The following is a 22,727-nucleotide window of genomic DNA, read 5'->3' on the forward strand; positions in this document are numbered from 1 at the left end:
CATTGAATACGTCCAGTAACTGGGGCAGTAATACAGAGCCATAGGACTTAAAGACCTCAGCCGGCAAGCCATCCACACCCGGGGATTTATTATTAGACATTGATGACAGAGCATGTTCCAATTCCTCTAGACTGAACGGGGCATCTAATGCACGTGCATTGTCCTGCAGAAGAAACAACTTGCTTCCCTGCCTCAGAAATTCCTGTATGTCCTCCGCCTCAGGGGACACTTTAGAACTGTAAAGCTCCCCAAAAAATTTCTGAAACACCATCATCACCTCCCTATCAGACTGCGTCAATGTGCCATCCCTCTTCTTCATTTCCACAACGAGGATGTTCCCTGCTGGGGCTGCGCTACCACTGCCAACAAATGACCCGCCTTTTCCCCTTCTTCAAAATAGCTTTGTTTTTTAAAGAATAACTTATCTCCTGCTGTAGTCAACATATGCTGGGCTAATTATCTCTGTGCGTGATCCAGCGTAGCCTTGTCGTCATCTGACGGGCGGGCAACATAAGCCGATTCGGCCTCCTGAGCCTCCCTCCTCAATGTGTTCCCAAATTCTCTGGACGCATTTTTAATCTTATTTATCTCTATAATTAGGATTCCCCTGAGGAACGCTTTCATTGTATCCCATACCATAGCCTTCGAGAACGACCCTGTATTATGGCCGAAGAATTCCTTACAACCCTTAGGAAGTATAGTCAACCAAAATGGATTGAACCTCCAGGGAATAGGAGTCCCCCATCTCCCTCACCCCTAACCGTATCACGAATCTTAATGGGGTATGATCTGAAATGCTACGGGACAAATATTCCACTAGACTCACTGTCCTTGCCATCTGTGCATTACCCAGGGCCAGATCAATTCTTGAAAGCGAGCCAACGGAGGCCGATAAACAGGAATAAACCTTCACTCCCGGGTTCCGTACTCTCCACAGATCCATCAGCTCAATTTCCAATAACAGTTTCCCAAATGGCGTAACTCCTCCACCGTCCCCTCCCCCTGTCCATCTCATCTTGTCTAGCTCCCCATCAATTATGTTGTTAAAATCCCTGAGGATCAAGAGAGGCAACAGAGGCGCCTACACCGCAAAATGAAGAACATCCTAAAGAACCTGCCCCGAATATGAAGGGAATGTAGACCACCGCTATGATATATGTCACCCCCGCTAACTGTGCTTGGAGGCAAATATACCTCCCATCTACATCTATTTTAACAGTTTCACATACAAAGGGCACTTTACGATGCACCAACAGACTAACCCCTCTGGAGTAGTTCGAATAGCTGGCATGAAAACTGTGGCCAATCCACCCTGCTTTCAACAGATGGGTCTTGTCCTTAGTTAGATGAGTCTCTTGCAGACACTATTGAAGATGGAAAATTTTTAACATAATCCAACACCGCCCTGTGCTTCACCCCGTCATTCAGCCCTCTCACATTCCAAGTCAGCATCGTCACCTGTTCAGCCATTATGTTGCATCATACCAGATAAGTACAGGTCGGATTGTCCCGCAGACGCCCCCGTGGCTTCTGGACCACCATTCTATTTTGTACTCAAAAATAGTACCCTTGCCCCTTCCCTCCCAACAACCTAACATCCATAACCAAGAACTAATTGACAGTAGGGTCTACCAAAACACTCCTCACCAGTAGGGGTCCAGACCAGAAAAACTACTATCAAAAACCCACTATTCCTACCCCGTGGGGAACGTGTGATACTCAAAGGTCTCTTCTCATCCATGGCGAGCTCCTCTTGCAACTGTGCATAAGGCTACTTTTTCATTACAATATTATGACCCCCCACCCACCCCCACCCACAGCCCCCGCTTTAAACCTCAATATTATAATAATAATAATAATAATAAATAATAATAATACAAGGATAGAGAGAATAGGGGGAGGGAATAAGAGAGAGAGAGAAAGAAGGAGAAAAAAAAAAAAAAAGGGGAAAAAAAGGGGGGGAAGAAAGAGGGGAGAACACAGGAGAGCAATCAAGAAGGCCCGTGGACAAGAGATAGTCCCAGGAGACACATTTGGGTTCAGCAACAGTATAATCATGGCAGGCTCCTCCCACCACTGTACATATGACTACATTTCCGTCACAATGCTGTAACCCCCTCCCCACCCCCACCCCGCACATTAAACCACGATACTTTAATATCACAATACCTCAGATACAGAAAAAAGAAGAGAGGAGAGGAAAGAAAGAAAAAAAAGAGGGGGGGGAGTAAAGAAGGAAAAACCAGGAGAGCAGCCGAGAAAGCCCGTGGACCAGAGATAGTCCCGGGAGACATATTTTGAATTCAGCAATGCAGTGTAACCAGTCTTTCATATACAATTAAGAAAAAACAAAAAGCCAGCACTAAATGTGCACTTCAGCACTAAAAATTCTAAACTGTACTTATTATAAAAATTTTTGAGATTTTTGGCAAAACATTTTGGCGGTTGGTGACTGTTCACATTCAGTCATCAGGCCCTGTCCACAGGCTATTTACTTCATGCAGCATTTGCTTGGACCTGTCCCGCCCACAGCCATGACTGATTGAAATAGACCAGGTGAGTGCTGCTAAGAGCAGTTCTACTATTCATATGTAAGGCCGTATGGCACATTTTATAAAAATATTTTAGTGTAGGACTGCCCCAAATGAGATTTGCCGTGACGTGGCGGGGTAGCTCAAGAAATTGCAATTTTTTGCCAAAAATCTCAACATTTTTATAAGTAGTACAGTTTGAAATTTTTAGTGCTGAAGTGCACTCAGTCTCGGAGGGTGATCTCTTTCAGCAACATAAAGTGAAGTAAACCCGAAGCCAGTAGAGAGAAAGGGCATCCCCCCCATCCCTCACAAAAAGAATAACATAGAGCATAAGTCAGCTTCATTCAACAGGTGGGCTCCGCCACTTCCTTGAATCCCGGATGGTTTTCTTATGTTAATCCAGCCATCCCTGTGCATCCTTTGAAGCTTCAAAAAAATGTGTAAAGTTCATAGCCACCACTTGGAGTCGTGCAGGGTACAGCATCGAATAGGATATATCCAACTGGCGCAATCTACGCTTAATGTCGTAAAACTGTGCCCTCTTTTTTTGGACCTCTGCCGAGTAATCAGGGAAGAGGGACACTTTCTGACCATTTATAAAAAGATTTGGGATATTTCTTGCTGCTCTTAAGATGATGTCTCTATCTCTGTAGTGCAGGATCTTCATAAGCACCGTGCGTGGAGGACCCCCTGGTGGGAGGGGTCTGGTAGGAACTCTATGAGGCCAAATAACGGGGTCAACGTATCCTTTCCAAAAGTCTTTATAATCCAATCTTCAAAATATTCAGCAGGCTTTGTTCCCTCCGCCCTCTCCGGCACCCCCACTATGCGAATATTGTTTCTGCGCAGGCGGTTTTCCAGGTGATCTTGTTTTGCCCGGATGGCATCGATATTTCTGCTATACACTTGCATCTACTGCATCATGGGCCACAGTCATCAATTTCGCTCACTCTCTCCTCCAGGGCTGTGGTTCTTTCGGCCTGTTGCTTCATATCTTGTCTCACACTGGCCAAGTCTCTCTTGATACAGCCCATTTGGAATGTGAGGTTCTCCAGGGAGATATTACAAACTCCTACAGCTGCCATGACATCAGACAAAGTGGGTTCTCTTTGGAGAGCTGCAATTTCCTGAGCAGAAGAATTTAAATGTGGGGATTTTTGCCGCAATTCATCTGTTAGAGGCGATGGGGAAGGTGAAGATAAGTTCTCCTTCCCGTCCTCCATTATGGCTTGTGGGTCCTGCAGTTCCGGGCCTTCTCCTGCCGCTGCTTAGCCTGAGGTGACCCAGATGTTGTTGCTTTAGTGCCAGAGTCTGAAAAGCTGTTTCTGGCAATTTGAGCCAAGCGGCCTGCAGCAGCTTTCTGCTGTGTTACAGATCAGCTTCCTTTTCCTGCCATTCCAGCACCTGTGGCGCGATCTCGGGCAGCCTTCCCCACACCTGTAGATGGTCCCATTTCTTCTCCTCCTCTCTCCCCCATGGCTGGTGTGCAATCCCAGGGACCCCCTCTGCAGCCACTCACCACCGCCGGCTCCGGTGCACCGCTTCTTCTAAGACACAGGGAGAAGATGAAGATGGAGGGCACTAGGATCCAGGGACACCGCACCTGCTCTCTAGCAGTTTACAGGCTGATGTCTCCCCGCCGGCACCGCTCTTCTTCCTGACCGCCGCAAGGATCGTTCACTGCAGCTCCGGGCCCTGCAGCAAGTAAGCTCCCCTCTCACCGTCCTGCCGGGCCCACTCCATGCTTCTTTGTCCTCACTGATTACTGTGTGAAAGTTGGCCGCCCTTACCTGGAAGCACAGCAGGGCCCCCAGCGTCCGACACCTCTCCCGGCATTCCTGGCAGCCACCCCGGACCCCTGACCTCTGAAGCGGTTGTGCCCCTCTCCAGAGAGCCCCAGGGGATCAAACGTAGTCTCCCCCACTGGGATATGAGCAGGATTCACCGTCAGGATAACGGAGCTCGCCACAAACACGTCCACGTCCACATAGCTCCAGACCATAGCCATGCCCCCCCCCCAGATGTTATTTCTTGATTGGTTTGTAGTCTTTCGTTTGTGAACCTGCCCCCACCCACACCTATTGCCAGTCCACATTATACATATATAGCCTGGGTCTCAGCTTCCCATACATGGTAAGTTCTTTTAACTGCAAGAGAGGACACTCATTATCTAGGGATCCCAACGTAAGAGAATACCATGACGAGGTGTTGGGCCTCTGTTGCATTGATCAATTCAGTAACTAAATTTCTCCTTATTATTAAAGTTCATGGCAGTTATGCAGATTCCATTGTCATATTTTCATTCTTAGGCTATGTGCCCACGGGAGCTCGTATCTGCGGATGTATCCGCAGATACGGCCGCAGGTTTACCGCAGCTGCCCGCCGGCATCCGCAGCTGTCTTTAGCTGCGGTAGTACAGCAAAATAGCTGCGGTAAACCTGCGGACTTTCATGCGATTTAACTGCGGATGTCCCGGCCTCTATCTCCATAGTGGAGAGCCGAGATTTCCACAGGTAATTCCACAGGAATAATTGACATGCAGTTATGTGCGGCTGCGGGACATCCGCAGCTGCAAATTCCGCAGCGTGGACACAGACACTCCCCATGTCCCATAGGATAACATGGGGAGTGTCTGTACTTGCTGAAACCTGCGGATTTATCTGGAAAATCCAGATAAATCCGCAGGTTTTTTGCGGCAAAATCCGCAGACGCAAGCTCCCGTGGGCACACAGCCTTACATATAGCTATTGTATTTTTCATGCCAGTATTCATACAGCAGTTTCTGCTTTACATTTATTCCCCTTGCACTGTCACTGGCATGCAGCCCTTCTCTTTATATTGCAACCAAGCACAGACGCTGGGAGTGCCGGAGGGCGGGGGAAGCCGTACATATGCATGAGGTTAATGAGTGGCCCCGGAAGTAGTGTTACCCCCGCGCAGAAGATTGGTAAGTATAACACGCCTGCTCTATCCCTATTTTTCTTTTTTCCTTTTATTTTTTTTTAATTATCCCGATGGCCAGATCTCAATAATTACCCAGAGTTCCCCGAGTACTCCGGGATCGGTGCACAAGTGCTAGGCTACCCATGCGGATCCAGACTTTTACAGTTCAGGTTCACCCATCACTAATTATCAATTCACAGCACAACAAATAAACACTTTTTGTCTGCTACTTGGCAAAAACCATGTGCGCTATACTAAATCGAATGCGCTGAATCCAAATCTGAAGTTAGTTTTTTTGTAGCACGTCAGGATATTAAGTTATTCCAATTTTTGTGAAAATTAAAATAAGCAATTAATAAAGATACAGAATCGTTATGTCCCACAGTTTCACAACATGTATTATCATTTTTATTGAAAAAGAAGTATAGGTAAATAAACCAAAAAACTTAAAAATCACTTATAGTAGCTTAAGAAATCGCCTTGAACTCAGCAGAGTACTTTTAAAAGTGCTTCAGGCACTTGCTTTTGCGCTTGTGAGTGGTCCTAGTGGCCCGTTGCAAAAACCTGCAGTAATCGCCCATCATGTTGGGGTTAAAGCGACCTGGGTATCTTTTTTCCATAGTAGAAATGTCCTGGTGGAATCTCTCACCATGTTCGTCACTGACATTACCCATATTTGGATGAAAGAAGTCAAGATGTGAATGTAGGAAATGCATTTTCAATGACATTCGGGCACCATGCATTTCGTATGCTTGAAGCATATTGTCTATTAGTTCAGCATAGTTTTCTGCTCTTTCGTTTCCAAGGAAGTTTTGAACTACTACTATAAATGCATCCCATGCAGTTAGTTCAAGTGGGGTGAGTTCTTTCTTGAAGATTTCATCATGGATTAGTTGGTGGATTTCAGGACCAATAAAGATTCCTGCTTTGAGTTTGGCCTCAGTTTTCAATGCACTAAACTTTTCCTTCAGATACTTAAATCCATTCCCTTGACGATCCATTGCTACTACAAAATTTTTCATTAGTCCTAGTTTAATGTGAAGAGGTGGAAGATAAACTTTAAGTGGATCGACAAGTGATTCGTGTTGAACATTGTGCTTACCAATCTTATGTTCATCTCTATTGGGCCACCGTTTAATTTTATAATGGTTGTTGTGATCTCGACTGTCCCATAGGCACAGAAAGCACATATGCTTAGTGTAACCTAACTGCAAACCAAGGACTAGTGCAACAACTTTGAGGTCAGCACAAATGTTCCATTGATGTTCTGAATATTTAATCAATTTCAGAATGATCTGCATAGAAGCATAGGTCTCTTTCATTCCAACCGCATGTGCAATGCCTTCAACAATGCCTGAATAGGCGTATGGCCTTTTCTAAGTATAACTCAAAATCTGGACGTGCTGTGCAAATTCTGAGTTCATATTTGGAATCAGCATGTTCAAATTAGTAAAGAACACATGTTTTACCCTCAGTAGCAAAATCATTGTTGTGCTGTGATAGAATACGAATTTGGAATTCTGAAGTTCACTTGTTCTTACAATCTTACTTAACTACAACCTGTGTCCCATATAACAAAAAAAGACCTAAAAATATTTGGCTATTTTCCATTTCTAAAATGTATATGACAGGCTGAAAAAAATCCAATCTCTCAAAAAAGATCATAGAATGATTTATTCTAATGGTCATCAAGCACTGATACAGGATGATATGGAGCCTAGAATGATGTGGTCACCAAGCACTAATATAAGCATTTCTCACCTGATTGTCTATCTTCAGCTCCACCAATGATGTGTTTTGCTGGAGAGACTCCACAAGAGCTAAGATTCCTGTTCCGCTGATGAAATTAGACTCCACATTTAAGCTCTTTAGTGCAGTATTAACTTTGAGCATATCAGCAAAAGCCTTCAACAAAGAAAAAGTCTGGGTCAATAAACATTAGTGCACTTTACTGTACAATATCACTGTTTTGCTCAGTTTTCAGTTGCGCAGTTTGACATACATACAGTAGATATACAAATCATACATGTACACGCAAACACATTAGAGATATTTTTGATATGGGAAAGATGGGAACAAGCCTCACTCACATCCCCGCTGGTCATCTGTCCAGCTCCTCCCGGGCATGTGTTTGGGCAGGACGCGCTGCTTGAAGGTCTTTACTTTACCAGACTTAGCCACACACAGTGTACACTGACACTGCTGTATATACATCACAGGGGAGGCTAGGGGCTACAGTCTATACATCACAGGGGAGGCTGGGGGCTACTGTATATGCATCACAGGGGAGACTGGGGGCTACAGTATATATATTACTGGAGGGGCTGGGGGCTACAGTATATACATCACAGGAGGGCTGTGGACATACATATTACTAAGGGGGCATACACATTACTGAGGGGCATACACATTACTGAGGGGCATACACATTACTGGGGAATATACACATTTCTAAGGGGGCATACACATTATTGAGGGGCACATACGTTACTGGGGGCATACATGTTACTGGGGGGCATACGTTACTGGGGAGACAAACAGCACTAGAGGCATATGTGACACCCTGGACTAGCCAGGTAGTCACAGGTAGGCCCTTGCACAAACACCCGTCCCCTAAAAGGTAACAGCAGCCAACCTAAAAACCCTCAGTCACCCCTCTCAGTTCTTGACGTTCACACCAGGCGGTTGGCCACGCCCACCAAGGAGTACGGATAGCCTGAGGTGGGAAAAACACAAACAGATCAGTTTTGGAGGTGAAAGAGTGTAGTAGTAAGGAGTAAACGTCTGTCAGGGGTCTGGGTCGTAGCCCAGATACCCTGTGTCCAGGAGGCAGACGGTGGTTGCCGCCTACAGGAGTCGGGAAGACGGCTGGTGGAACCGTAAGGGAGCGGGACAGGGTAGTGGCCCGCTGGTACCGAACCGGGGAACCAACTGGAAACTGGAGCACCAGGAGGGGTACTCGGACCCAGAATGAGGTCCAGAAGCACTGGACCACGTTGAATTTACTGATTGAGGTCTGGACCTTAGGTCCTTTTCCGTCCCAAGACCCGAAAGACGGCAACACCCCACCGAGGGGGATAGAAAGCCACCGCACAGGCAGAGAGATCCCACGGGCCAGCGCCTGCGGGCAAACGGGTTCCCCGACACACATAAAGCCGGGGAGCGGACTACCGTTGCTGAAGCATAGGCAGTCAAATTCTACACTACAAAACGAGGTGCAGGAGAAAGGCGGGAACCACCGAACCGGATGGGGGACCAAGCGCAGCCGGCTGCGGGCACCGACCAACATTCTTTTGGTTTACCAGAGACTCCGGTGTATCTGTCATAGAGAGTACAACAGTGCCCTCGGGTCGCCCCCTGCGCCACACCAACACGCCCGCACCTCACAACCACCGGGCCCAGGGACCATCACCCTCTGCCCACGAAGGGGTCAACACCAGGCTGCACAACACCGTCCCCGGGAGCCTAGTTAACGGCAGCGGTGGTGTCCACATTCACCACAACCCGTGGGTGGCGTCACGAACTTACATCCCTAAACACCACGACCCCGGCCGTAAACCTCCCCACCGAAGATCACCCTCCTTCATGTAGCGCCAACTTCCCTCAGAGCGATGTCACCCCCGGGTGCCGGAGGCGCTCGGGCCACCCACCGAACGAGCCCGGACCCGAGCGGCTTGGCTGCGGCCGAACGCGGGGCGGTATACATACACCACCAGGGGAGTACATATTACTAGGGGGCATACATCACTTGGGGGCGAACACATTACTGAGGGACATACACATCACTGAAGTGGGGGAGGAATACAGCTCTGAAGGGGCATACGATGTGCTGGCTGGTGCTGCGCCTCCTCTCTTCAACTGTGGAACGGGAGTGCATTGCGCACTGACTCCACCACAGATTAACTTTAATGCACCTGCACGCAGCGTTCAGCAGTGAACGCTGGGTGCAAGTGCGTGTTTAAAGAGCCAGCAAAGTGCGGCTGCCGGTCCGAGCACTGCGGTCCGCAGAACTGATCACGGCCCCTGACAACAGTGAGTGGGCACCCCAGCTATCCAGGGCCCTGCACTTGCTCGAGTGCACTGGGTGCTGACGCCGACCTGGGTATTACAATTTTTTTTTTTACATTTTTTTTAAACATTTTATTTTTGTGTAGCCAAAATTCAAAAGCTATAACTTTGCATCAAAATAGCAAGATACTGGATAAATAGTTCACTTCACTACTGGTTATCATCCTTCCTTGAACTATTGTCTGCTCTAATGGTAGTTATTGCCATGCAGGGCCAGACAAAGTATTTTGGTGCCTTACGCAGATTAAGCCAATGCTCCCCTCAGTCCATCCCAAGCAAAGGAATTGGCCAGAAATTAAGCTCATAGGATATCTATTGAACCCGCCCCCCCCCCCCCCCACACACACACACACACACACACACACACACACAGGTTTCAGTTAAGGTCATGCGACTAATGCAGCTTGCTGCAAAACTGATGGTGGTTCTAGTGCCGTATTTCTGTGTGGCACCATTCTCCAACAGGGGGCAGGCAAAACATAGCCTGTGTCTTGCAGGAGTTAGCGGCGGAACAGGGAGCTGATTACAGCTCCACTGCTTCTGTCCTGGGCAGCCTTCAAATCAATTGTATTCAAGCCTTAAAGACGCAAATACACTTCAGTGCCGGGACGGAGTAATAGCCGGGAAGCAGATGGTGAGCGGTGGTAGTCACTCACTCACACTGCTCACATTTGTGCTTGTGCTCGCCACCAGTGTACTAAATGCCTGTGGCAAGCAAAAGGTGCCAGGTGGATGCAGAAATTCAGCAATGTTACTTTTAAAAAAAAAAACAAAAAACAAAAAAAACCAAACAACTTTGACGCCTCAGGAAGTCAAGAGGTAGCACCCTAGGAGAGTACCTACCTGCCTTCCCCATCGTCTTGGATCTAAGGGACATCTTCACGTCTACTGTCTCAGTCGCACATGCAGATGGTGGAAGAGGGACCCGGAAGTTCCCTCCTCTACCATTGAATCCTGAAGATGCAGAATTTGTATTACAGATAGCGGTGAAACTGGTACGCCGAATGGTGGAAGCATGGTGTGTTCGTGGGCCACTGATTTCAGCCCTTCAGCTTAATTAAGTCAATATTTCTATTAAATTAAAATAATAATACATTCATATTACTGAGACCAATGGTTTTAACATACCCTGTTAAACGTACAAATTATAGCTAATGGGAAAAATGGTAGTATAGCTTTAATGCTTAATATTCATTATCTATCTGTATTTTGAATTTAAGTCCATTGACATGTGCACTCTATTAATTACTGTTTAATGTTGAGGCTAAGTCCACAGACATTTGCACTCATGGGTGAAAATCTACGTCCAAACACATGACGTCAGTGAATTGGCCGCATATATGTGTGTGTGTGTGTGTGTGCGTGTATGAGTATGTGTGTATTGGTAGATAACAGAGAGCAGTAGCGTGCACCCTTGTGGTCGTCGCAGTGATGTCAGTGAATTGGCCGCATATAGAGTGTATGTGTGTATGAGTATGTATGAGTGTGTGTATGTCTATTGTAAGAAAACAAAGACTGAACGGGGTAGGTCTCTTGTGCACTGCTGAAGCCATTCAGTAGCTGGGGGGGTGTTCTCTTGCCAGGCTGAAGCCAATCAGTAGCTGGGGGCATGTCCTCTTGCCATCCAGGCTGTGGACAGAATGACAAGTTCAGCACTGTATAGTGAATAATGTCCTTCACAGCACCCTACACATGATACCACCATAGCCAGTATGTCCTGCCCAGCTCCCTATACAGTATAGGCACCCCATTCCACCTGAGGAAGGCGCTATTGTGCGTGGCCCTACGTGTGGGGACTCTTTCCTTCCCTCCTCCTACATCGTAGCTTAGCCTTCTTGTTTGGGTTTGGTCTCAGGCATTTATTATACTGATTTGTTTACAAGGAAAGTTTGCATGTTCATTTTTTGTCATGTTGCACATTGAGCATCATTTATTCTGCTACTATATCTCCCTTGTGAATGTTTTACTTACTGCCTATGCCTGTTTTTCTGTTACCACCCTGGCATTGCTTAGACTTATGCCTTTAGAGGTTGGATTAGGGGTCGTGTCTTTACCATATGTAACCCCTGGATATTTTGTACACTGGTTGGAGTGTGTTTTTAAATGTTTTTGTGCCGCCCCAGCAGCAGTCGAACTGCTCGGATCCGGGGTTGCTGTGGCTCGAGGGTCTCCGGACCAAGGGACTTACGGACACTTCAAATTTAAAGGGGATATTTACAGGGGATGAATGTTTGTGATGCCACCTGTGGTTTGCGGTAAAGGGGAGTACCGCTGCTGCCGATGGGCGTAACGGGGCCGGTGGTGTGGGGCAGCCAGATGTCAGTCCCTCCGCAGGTATAGAAGGCCCCGGATAGTGGGGATTCGGGGAACGGGTAGCTTGCTTGGCCTTGGGAAGCAGGGGTCAGATTACTCACTGCGGTTGTCGTGGTGCTGGATCAGGTGTATTAAGCAGACACTCACACAGATGGTAAACCAAAGTCTCTAGTCACCGCAGTCTCTACGGGGGGAGCCCGTCCAAGTCCTGCTCCCACAGTGTCACTTACTAAGTCCGGAGCCCTGCCTCCGTGCTCAAATTGTTTAACAGCGGTGGCCCCTTGGCTTGAAGCTTTCGGGGCCCCGCTACCCGTGTGTATGGCAGCTGTGCTCTTGGTGGCTGGCACTTGGGATCTCAGTGGGTTGTGTGTTTTGGAGAACCCTATCCCCCACGTTGTGCTGATGCCGCCAATCTCTGAGCTGTTGGGGAAAGTTCATAAAGAGACTATCCTCCACAGATTAATTATCAGGTTGCTTGAAGCTACTCCCCGATCTAGGGTCCTGTCAGAGGCGCTACATTTTTAAATGTGTGTCTCTATGTTTTTTTGCTGTCTGCAATTTGTATTTATATTTTTCTGATATTATACCGGTGATCCCAGATTTTTGCACACATCCTTTCCCTTTTTTCCTCGTATACAGTATGGGCATCACAGCCCCTTGGTATATTGTCCCTTGTAGTGCCATATACGGTATGGTCATGATAGCCCCCAACATAGGGTCTCCAAAAGCCCCCAATAGGGTATGGTCACCACAAACCCTAATATAATGTCCAACATAGGCAACTATATGGAATGATGTCCCCACAGCCCCCAATATAATGTCCCCCACAGCCAAAGAGTGGCTGGCATATTTTAGCCTGGAGGGCAAGCCCATAACAGTGGCCCATCAATACTATGTTTTACCTTTGGCTGCTTCATAAATTAGAGGTAACAAAGCTTTAAAAAGATGAATTTGGTGTGTTATTGGGATCGTACACACCTATGCAATTACAGATAGATTTAGCTGTAATGAGGAGTTGCAGTAGTCAGTGATATAAGATCATAATAACCTGATAACTAGTTATCTTAGATGTGTAACAGCAGCATCCCAAACACAGAAATCTTTAGAAAATTCACTATGCAAGGAACTCAACACAGCTGTAGGGTGCCAGAGGGCAGTAGTCATGGACGAGCTGCTCCATAGTGCCCTGGCATTCTACATAGAGATTGTGTCCATAATTAAATGTGCTGCTTTGTGTGGAGTGCATTGTACTCACTGGTGGGCCACAGGCCTCTGCTGACTCCAAGTCTTCCTAAACAAGAGTCACCGCACATGAACTAATGGATACAGTTCGTTTCAAATTAAAGTTTACTTAGTCCATATTCATCTTTTTGCAATATGTAGTATCGGGCACGTTGCTTGTTTCCATAGCATTTAACACTGCCAGATTTTCCTTCCATTTTATCTGGACTATTGCTGCTTTCACTGGTCCTGTCAGTCTCAGGTATTCCAAGTCCAGTCCCGCAGTACGTCCAAGATCCATACTTCTCCCACCCACGACTCCATGTCATACAGTTCTTCAGATAGGAAAAGGTTAGGGTGCTTGCAAATAAACCAGATATCAGCCTTAGGCTACAGACATTTCCGGAGTATATGCACCCCAGGGAGTCCCAGTAAGGTCTTGTACAGCTCAGAACACTGTGCACTCTTTTTGCTATCCAGCCCTATCTCACTCTTTACCCAGAAACCCATTCCTGTCCTTACACACTAAGCCCTCTCATAGTGGGCTAGTCCCACACCTAACTATTTCTGTCCCTGCCCTCTGCTGCAGACAAAACTGTCTTAAATATCCTACATAACAGTCTCATGCCTAATTATGCATCACATTTAGTGATGGGTGGACTTGCAGATACCTGGGATCGGCAGATCCAATCAGGTTTAAAAAAAAAAAAGAAACGTGAAATTGATCCCAGATATCTGGCCAGATGCTTTTCCCCATATAAGTCTATAGGGACCAAAATCCAGCGCTTTAAAATGGACACATTATACTTACCAAGTCTCCAGCATGGTTGTAACACTACTTCTGGGCACACTCATTATCGTTCATGCATATGCACTGCTTTGCCGCCCACCAGCAGTCCCCGCGCGTCTCTGATTAGTTGCAGTCAGATGTGCTCCCACCGTGTTTGACATCGTGTCTGACTGCTTTCAATCAGAGGCGATGTCTGCGTGTCTATGGTGTAAGAATAAATAAAAATATTGGCGTAGGGTCTCCCCATATTATGATACCCAGCACAGATAAAGCATACGGCTACAGGCTGTAGCCCCCAGCCGTGCACTTATCTTGGCTGTGTACCAAAATAAGATGGACCGCATGCACACACATGGGAGAGACCTTTCAATCAATTGGAGCAGGGAGGGAAGATAGGTTAGCTGGAGGCTGCGCTGGACTAGTTAAGTCTCTCCCTATTGTTATCTGGCTGGCTTTTCAAACTATGTTTTCTCTGAAAAGCTACAGCCTTTCAAAGAAAGATATACCTAGCTGCAATTGTGTAGCCAGGCTCTATTTCATCTTTCTGGTTTGGAAAGCGTGAAACTAGTGACAGGCTCCTTTAACTTTGCAGGAGACATACAGTGAGGAATTCTTTAGTAAGATCATGGGGGTACAACATCCAGCACCCTCGATCAGCTGTTATCAGTGTAAGGCTAAGTTCACATTTCCGTTGTTTTGAATCAGTCACATGCGTTGCTTGACGCATGTGACTGATGCGTTGTACAACGGATGACAACGGATGACAAAGAAAGAATTTCATTGTCGGACTCCGTTGTGTGCTGGGGGCGAGTTTGGGGGGCGGAGTTCGGGGGGCGGAGCTGAGGACGTCAGTGCCGCGGTCTGCATGGCTGGGGACAGGTGAGTGAGTGAGAGTGTGTATGTATGTGTGTGTGTCTACATGCATGTGTACATGCGGAGTGCGGAGCGCGAGGGGGCGGAGCCGAGCGGGGCCGTGGAGCTGAGGACTTCAGTGCCGCGGGGACTGCAGGGCTGGGGACAAGTGAGTGTGTGTGTGTACACATGCGGCGTTCGGGAGGGGGCGGAGCCGAGTGGTGAAGTGTCGGCCTCCTTGCACACTGTATCCAGGGTAAATATCGGGTATAAACAAAGCACTTTTTGCTTGGTTACCCGATATTTATCTTGGATACCAGCTTAGCGCGGGCTCCCTGCACCCGTAACCACTGTAAATATCGGGTAACTAACCAAAGCGCATTGCTTGGTTACCCGATGTTTATCCTGGTTACGGGGGCAGGGAGCCAGAGAGCGCATGTGCAGCAAAATCCTACGAATCGCGCTGCTCAAAAAACGTTACAGGCTGCGTTGCTCCCGCCCGGCGGTCAGTTAAAAAACGACTAACCGCGACGTAGCGGATGCAACGCAGCATCATCAGTCGCAATCCGTCACTAATAGAAGTCTATGGGGAAAAACAGGATTCCTGCAAAATATTTTGCAGGATACCGTAATTCCTCAAGGCTACGGATTGTGACTGATGCAAAACAACGGAAGTGTGAACTTAGCCAAAACAATGTACGGAACAGCACAGCACAATACAGTGAACTATTTACTGGACAGGTACTGCAAATCAGCTCATATTCTCTCCCACAGGTAATCACAGCTAATAGAAAGCCAATAAGAAAAGTTTATCAATGTACCACTAGTGAACAACCACCTTATTTCCTTTACTGAAATGGCAGGTAGGTCCAATTACTTACAAATGCAACAGGATCATTGCTCCTTGTTCCCACAATGCTGAATTTCTTCACATAACTGTTATTTTTCATTGCTTCAGCATAATCTTTTAATATAAGTATAGGAATGTTCTAGAAATGGAATATCAGTTGGGAGAAATTAATGATGATTATGATGTATAGTCATTTGTATCTTTGAGATATACAGTACAATTAATACAAAAATTACCTGTAGCTATGAATAAGCATTGAAGAGCCTAACTAAATGGCTTACCTAAAAAGTTGTCACAGAAAAGTAATCACAGCTTTTCTGAGCTATATCCAGAGCTGTATGCACAATTCTGCTGCTGTTTTTGTAAATAGTCAAAAAGAACTGTCAGATGCATTCTTGCATTTTCCAAAATGCTAATTGCCTAAACAAGGTCTATGCAGACATTTAATGCAAAATAAATCAGTTCAGCTTTGAGATCAGTAAAATAAGCTGAAGATCATTCACCTATTTTCACTGCAGATCTAGCTCCTTATATTGTAGCAAGGTTGAAATAGTTATCAAACTGCATTATTTGTTTTTAATGTGTATTGTAGCACACAGACACATTATAGCCTATGCATCCTATATTTACTGACTGATAACCCACCAAAGAGAAGCCAAGACATGCAAATTTGGTCCAATTTATGGATCAAAGTCATACATTTCTATATCCTACACAGCCATTAGATGATAGACAGGATTTCCAACTATCCATAAAATTCCTGTACTAGCTGTGTGAAGGAAGGCATTACACGTCTTCATCATCAGAACTAAAACTTAAAAATCCCTTATTTAAAAATTCTGTACTTTGAGGCATACCTCAAGACCTGAGATGTTCATTTTATGGCAATATATGAAAACATCTCTTTGGAATTTGATAACAGGTAGTTTTACTTAATGGGGTTGTCCACTACTAGGACAACCCCTTCTGATTTCACATGTTTCTCCAAGGTAAAATAAAAAAAGCCTATACTCACTTCCCGGACTGGTGCAGCTCCAGCGGTGCCACTTTTCACATTCCCGGGGCATACATGATGTTGTGACGTCACGTGAGTTCCACGTTCACTCAGCACCGACTTCTGTCTCCCCGCCTTGAGACCAAACAAGTTAATCAACAGGAAGTGAGCTCTCCGGCTGCCGCTCACTTCCTGTTGATTGCTCATTTGGTCCGAAAGCGGGGAGACAGAAGTCGACGCTGATTGGACGTGGGGCTCCCGTGACGATACAGCGTAATATGAGCCACGGGAATTTCAGCTGCGGCACTGCTGGTACAGCACCGGTATGGAAGGTGAGGATAGGCTTTTTTATTTTACCTGGGGGAAACATGTGGAACCAAAAGGGGTTATCCTAGTAGTGGACAACCACTTTAAGAACCGTGGGTATCAGTAAAACTTATTCCTCAGTATAAGATCATTTCTTATGAATTAGCCCTGGACAAATGTTCTCTGTATATGTGACACAATTATTTTTTGGGGAATATAAACATTTTTGTTAGACAACTGTGAAGTTAAGACAATGTTTTTTGGAGATTGTTTAAAACTGTGTAAAATAAATGTTAGGGATTAAATGTTGGGAATTATTCTAATTCTCCTAGGTAGAACAATTGGCTGTGACTAATGCAGTAGCAACTGCAGTGGAGTTAAGACTTTAATGTGGTAAGTTTCTTGGAATTTTTAGTCCCTGTCAGTACTTTACTATTGAGGATATTTAATACTTGTCTGAAGTGCATTATACTACATACCCTTATATTGTTAAGATTTACATCCTCTAGGTCAGGATCATTGTTTTTTATTCTTTCCAATGTTTCATCCACATCTGTTGAATTAGGTTCTTCATCAGGAACAGGCTTATACTGTGTTGGCTTAATCACACCTATATAAACAATAGAATATTTTACCATTTTGGCTATAACATTATAGCATTGAAATTCTTTTTTTTATTTTTTTATAATTCCAGGCAAAAAGTGAACATTTTTTTTAAGCTGGACAAGAACAGCTGTGTTTGCACAACTTTTTGACCCAGCTAAAAAAATTATTGCTGTTGGATTTGTTTACTAAATCAGTGAAGTCAATGTGAATGGATCAGTTTTAAAGAGCCTCATTTTTCATCAGTTTGAAACTGATCCAGTATTTTGTTTACTGGATACAATTCAGATGGATAATTACTGGACTCATGAACTCAGTCAAAGGGCTCATTCAGAAATGTATGTGTATGCCTAGGAGTAAGGAGTCATCTCCGAAACGCGTAAGGTGGGGACCTTATTAGGTCCACATTATGGGACATATTTGATTTTATCATGTATGTGATTTCTCAATAAAGAAGACAGAATTTTTTATGGAAAATTTTGGTGCTGAAACCTTCCTTTTCTCTATTTAAGTTGTGGTAGCCAGCCATGTCCGCGCACCTTTGGGTCTGCAGAACTAACGGTGAGCTTCCTCCCCACCCATGTTTCCTTTGGATTACTCATCCAGAAATGACTGATTTTCATCAGTGTTTTAGATCAGAGTTTCATCAGTGATTGGTCAGAGTGTCATTTTTTACCATTAGATTTTGAACAGTTTTTGCCCAAATTTCAAAATTGCTTGTTTTTACAACTACGTGCAATGTTCGCCATAAATATGAAAATAACCCTGTAATTAAGAGCCTTATATTTTGATGATGTAAAGCACATCGTATTGAAAATAGTATAATAGATGAGGTCATCTAAAGAGAAGCAATGTAAATAAGAAAGTTGATCCAGATCTTTTTAAACCAAAATGCTGTAAGAATCTATTTGCACTTTACCCGATTTTTTCTATTTTTGCTATACTATCACCTTTAAATGTTTCAAATCATCTTACAAGTTTTAATCAAAGGAATGCAACACAACACGATTTGCTTTGGAGCAATTTTGGTCCATTGTTACTTGAAGGACTGTCTCAATTCCAATACATTGGAGCATGAATTATATGGTCTTGCACCAGCATCTCAATGAGATTTAATTATAGATGAGCAAAAGATTGCCACTGCCCTAGTCCAACATCCAGTCTGGTCCTCGTTGACAGCTGGAGCAGGGCAGACATCACTTTGTGGCCAAGATCCTTGTTATCTCTTGCACTTAATAGTACATTAGATATTTGGGTTATTTTGGAACCTGACCTCCCGGTTGAGTTGTTACATTCTTTTTGAAATTTTGGTATGCCAGCCACTCTGAGGAAGGATCACCACTGTGGATAATGGCTCTCACTGTGGTTCACTGGAGTCCCAGACACTTAAACAATGACTCTGTAGCCTTTTCCAGACTAGCAGATTACATTGACTATGTTTGCCATCTATATTTGAATCTCTTTAGAACATGGCATCTTGTGCTTCTTTTTAAGACCTTCTAACTACTTCACATTGTCTGACTATAAGTGATGTTTAGTTTTAACTGGTCTGGTAGCAATCATGACTTGGTTTGGCTGGTGAATTGAACCCAATTGTCAACTGAATATCTTAGCCAGACAATAAGTTGAGCCAATTACTTTTTCACACAAGTCCAGGTAGAGCTGAACTTCATTTTTCTTTCAACAAATTCAATAATAATTTTAAAAACAGCATTTTGTGTTAATTTGGTTTATCAATATCTAATCTTAAAAGTAATTTCATTATCTAAAACATTTAAGTTTGACCAGTATGCAAAAATAGAATTGTCTATGAAGGGGTAAATGCTCTCACAGTATTGGGTAAAAGTATCAAAAGTTGCAATTGGGTTTTGACGGATGCAGTAAACTGTCATTTGGGCTGCTGGCACAAAGATGTCTTACCTTATGTAATTACAATACTATGTCCCAAGAATGACAAAAGTATTTTAGGAGTGATACCTTTATAGGCTAACCAGAAAAAATATATTAGCAAGCTTTCAGAGCACCAAGGCTCCTTCTTCAGGCTGAATTACAAATGAATTACTGAGACAAAATCAAAACATTCAAAGGAATGTTACAACAGGACATAGGAAAAATTATGCCTCCTAAAGATAAGCTAAGGAAATCAAATTAATGTTTTTGTTAGAAATGCAGATGAGTTGGAAGTGGTCTGTTCAGATCACTTCTGAAGTTCTTCTGGTGGAGGATTGAAGTGTGTCCATGTAGTGAGTCATAAAACCAGGTGTTAAATTGAGTCCTTTTGTTAAGGATCCAAACATCCTTATTAGTTTAAATTCCCAAATTTTTCTCTCTCTGTCATCTTTAAAATTACCTTTCAGTATTGATACTTTTAAATCTGTCATACTGTGTTCCGGTCTAGAGAAATGTTTTCCCACAGGCGTGTTCAGTTCATTCCTTATAGTGTGCCTGTGTAGATTCATTCTTGTTTGTAGTTTTTGTTTAGAGTCTCCAATATATATTCCTGCAGGGCATCTTGTGCACTGTATCATGTATACCACATTGGAGGATGTACATCAAAAGAGGTCCATGATCTTGTAGTCCTGATTTGTGTTGGGTATGTGGACCGTATTTGTTGGTAAAATGTGGGTACAGGTGTTGCATTTCTTACCATTACAGGGGAATGTGCCTGTCTCTGATGGTGATGAGAGGACACTTCTAACAAGGAGATTCCTTAAATTAGGGGGCTGTTTGTAGGAGAGAAGTGGTAACTCAGGGAATATTACTTTCAGTCTGTGGTCCCTTTGAAATATTGGTTGAAGATCAGCACCAATTTTCCTTAGGATGCTCATGTGGGGATTATATGTGACCACAAGCGGTACCTTATTGTTATCCTCCCTCTGTTTGTAATCCAAGAGGCTGCTTCTTGGGATCCTTGTAGCTCTGTGGATCTTTTCATCTATTACCAGTGGATGGTATCCTTGTTGTAGGAATGTATTTGTCAGGGATAGCAGATGTAGTTTTCTGTCCTCACTGTCTGAGCAGATACGGATGTACCTCAGAGCCTGACTGTAGATGATGGATTTTTTATGTGTCTTGGATGAAAGCTGTTCCAACTCAGATATGCCGGACGTCCTGTGGGTTTATGATAAATTGATGTTTGTATGGTATTGTCTTTGATGTATATGGTTGTATCCAGAAAATGTATTTGGGACTTGGAGAAGTTGAGGGTGAGTTTGATGGTTGGGTTGAATTTGTTGAAGTTTTTGTGGAAGGTGATCAGATCATCCTTTGAGCCAGTCCAGATTATTAGCAGATCATCAATGTAGCGGAAGTATGCTAGAGGTTTAATAGCACAAGTTGCCAAGAATTCCTCCTCTAGTTTGGCCATAAACAGGTTAGCTTATTAAGGTGACATTTTGCTTACCATATCGCTGCCCATATGACTCGCCCACCCCAGGGCTTTGGGACACCCGGTGCTGGGCCGGACTAGTCCAGGGGTAGTCAGTGGTGGCGGGGCCCGGCTCCGTGACCCTGGCGGGGTCAACTAATATGGCAGTTGTGGGGGTGGTAATTAATAATAAAGTTTGTGGAATATTCGTGACGCCACCTGGGGATTGCGGCTATGGAGCCGCCGCTGCTGAATGGGACCTCCGGGGCTGATGGATTAGCAGCTGGGATGGTTCTGCTCCCCACAGGTGGAGCGGTACCCCGGGGCAACCGTTGGTGCTTATTAAAGTCTATGGTGCTTTTGTGGATGGTGCAGTGCAGGGCGGAATAAAGGAGGCAATACCAGGGAGTGCAGTTTCAAGGTTTTACTCACTGGTTCATGGCTGCAGCGAGCTGGTCGCCCACTGGTGTGTTGGGATCCTCTGTCAGGGACCTCCGCCGATCCCGGATAGTTCTGGAAGTAAATGCCGGTGCACCCTGTTGTGTCTCTTTCCTCGGCTGTCTTCAAGCCTTGACCTCTTTGGATAAACCTGTCTCGGCCTCCACTGTAGATTCTGGACAAGAAGGCTTGCCTGGATGGAATCTTGCCCTCTTCCCAGGGGAGCTACGGTGGGATGTGGCCCTGGGCACCTGCAACCACCCTGGGCCTTCGGTATTTACTTTGGAAATGTCTTTCTTTCCTTGGTTTCTAGGGACCGTCCCTGTATGCAGCCTGATCCCTCCACCCGATGTCCTAGTGGAACAGGCCACGAGCTTGAAAGCCTTTCAGTGGCCCTGGAATCCTTTCTCTCAGTCTGTGGTGTCACCTGGGCCTAGCTGGGCCCCAGGGTCTCCACCAGGAAGCTTCACTTTCTGTTGCTTTTCTGAGGTATCAACCTCTCTCTCTCTAATTCCTCACTTCTCACTCCTCTCAACTCACTCTGCTGACTCCACTTCTAACAACTGACCTTGAATTTCCTGTATCTGCTCTTTCTTGCTGTTGGCTCCTCCCACTTTCCCAGTTCCTAGGCCCCACCCTATGGGAGAAGAGATGGGTCTTACGGCCCCCCAGCATACAGCATGGGGGTAGCTGCCACTATCCCCGGGTCCCAAAATATGCCTAACAATGGGTGTAGTGTGAATTTGCCTGTGAACCGGCGTTTACTCCTGTCCTTACCCAGGATGGGACATCACACCTCTGGCTGAGGTGCAATGTCTCTGGCAACGGAAGCCTCAGGGGTGCCACACATACACTGTTGGTATATAATATTTCCAAAGGAGAAATATTTGTGGTGGAGCACAAACCTGTTGAATTGCAGAGCTGGTTCCGTGCCAGATTGTTTTTTTGGAAGAAATATTTGCATGCAGCAATCCCATCTTCGTGTGGGATGTTAGAGTAAAGAAACTCTACATCCATGGTGGCTAATATTGTATCCTCTGGAAGTGGACCCAAGGCTGACAATTTACAGAGAATGTCTGTGGTATCCTGGATGTAACTGGGTGTGCTTCTCACCAGGGGTTTCTAACATCCCACATGAAGATGGGATTGCTGCATGCAAATATTTCCTCCAAAAAAACAATCTGGCCACGGAACCAGCTCTGCAATTCATCAGGTTTGTGCTCCACCACAACTATTTCTAATTGGGAAATATTATATACCAACAGTGTATGGGCAGCGCTATGGGAAGCAAAATGTCACCACAATATGCTAACCTGTTTATGGCCAAACTAGAGGAGGAATTCTTGGCAACTTGTGCTATTAAACCTCTAGCATACTTCCGCTACATTGATGATCTGCTAATAATCTGGACTGGCTCCAAGGATGATCTGATCACCCTCCACAATAGC

The 22,727-nt window shown here is 45.1% G+C and overlaps 1 protein-coding gene across 3 annotated transcripts in view; it reads right to left on the reverse strand.

The window, feature by feature from the left end:
* The window catches only part of TMOD1 (tropomodulin 1), a 150,559-nt gene that overhangs the window by 23,281 nt on the left and 104,551 nt on the right, over positions 1–22,727 (reverse strand). For all 3 annotated transcript variants that reach the window (XM_075316111.1, XM_075316105.1, XM_075316109.1), the window contains exons 6-8: positions 17,351–17,481; positions 15,603–15,710; positions 7,239–7,382 (exon numbers count right to left, since the gene is read on the reverse strand). In XM_075316111.1, the coding sequence (XP_075172226.1) occupies positions 7,239–7,382; positions 15,603–15,710; positions 17,351–17,481 (383 nt within the window). The remainder of the gene's footprint in view (positions 1–7,238; positions 7,383–15,602; positions 15,711–17,350; positions 17,482–22,727) is intronic.

The sequence above is a fragment of the Anomaloglossus baeobatrachus genome, chromosome 1, assembly GCF_048569485.1.
Source record: "Anomaloglossus baeobatrachus isolate aAnoBae1 chromosome 1, aAnoBae1.hap1, whole genome shotgun sequence".
NCBI classification, from domain to species: domain Eukaryota; kingdom Metazoa; phylum Chordata; class Amphibia; order Anura; family Aromobatidae; genus Anomaloglossus; species Anomaloglossus baeobatrachus.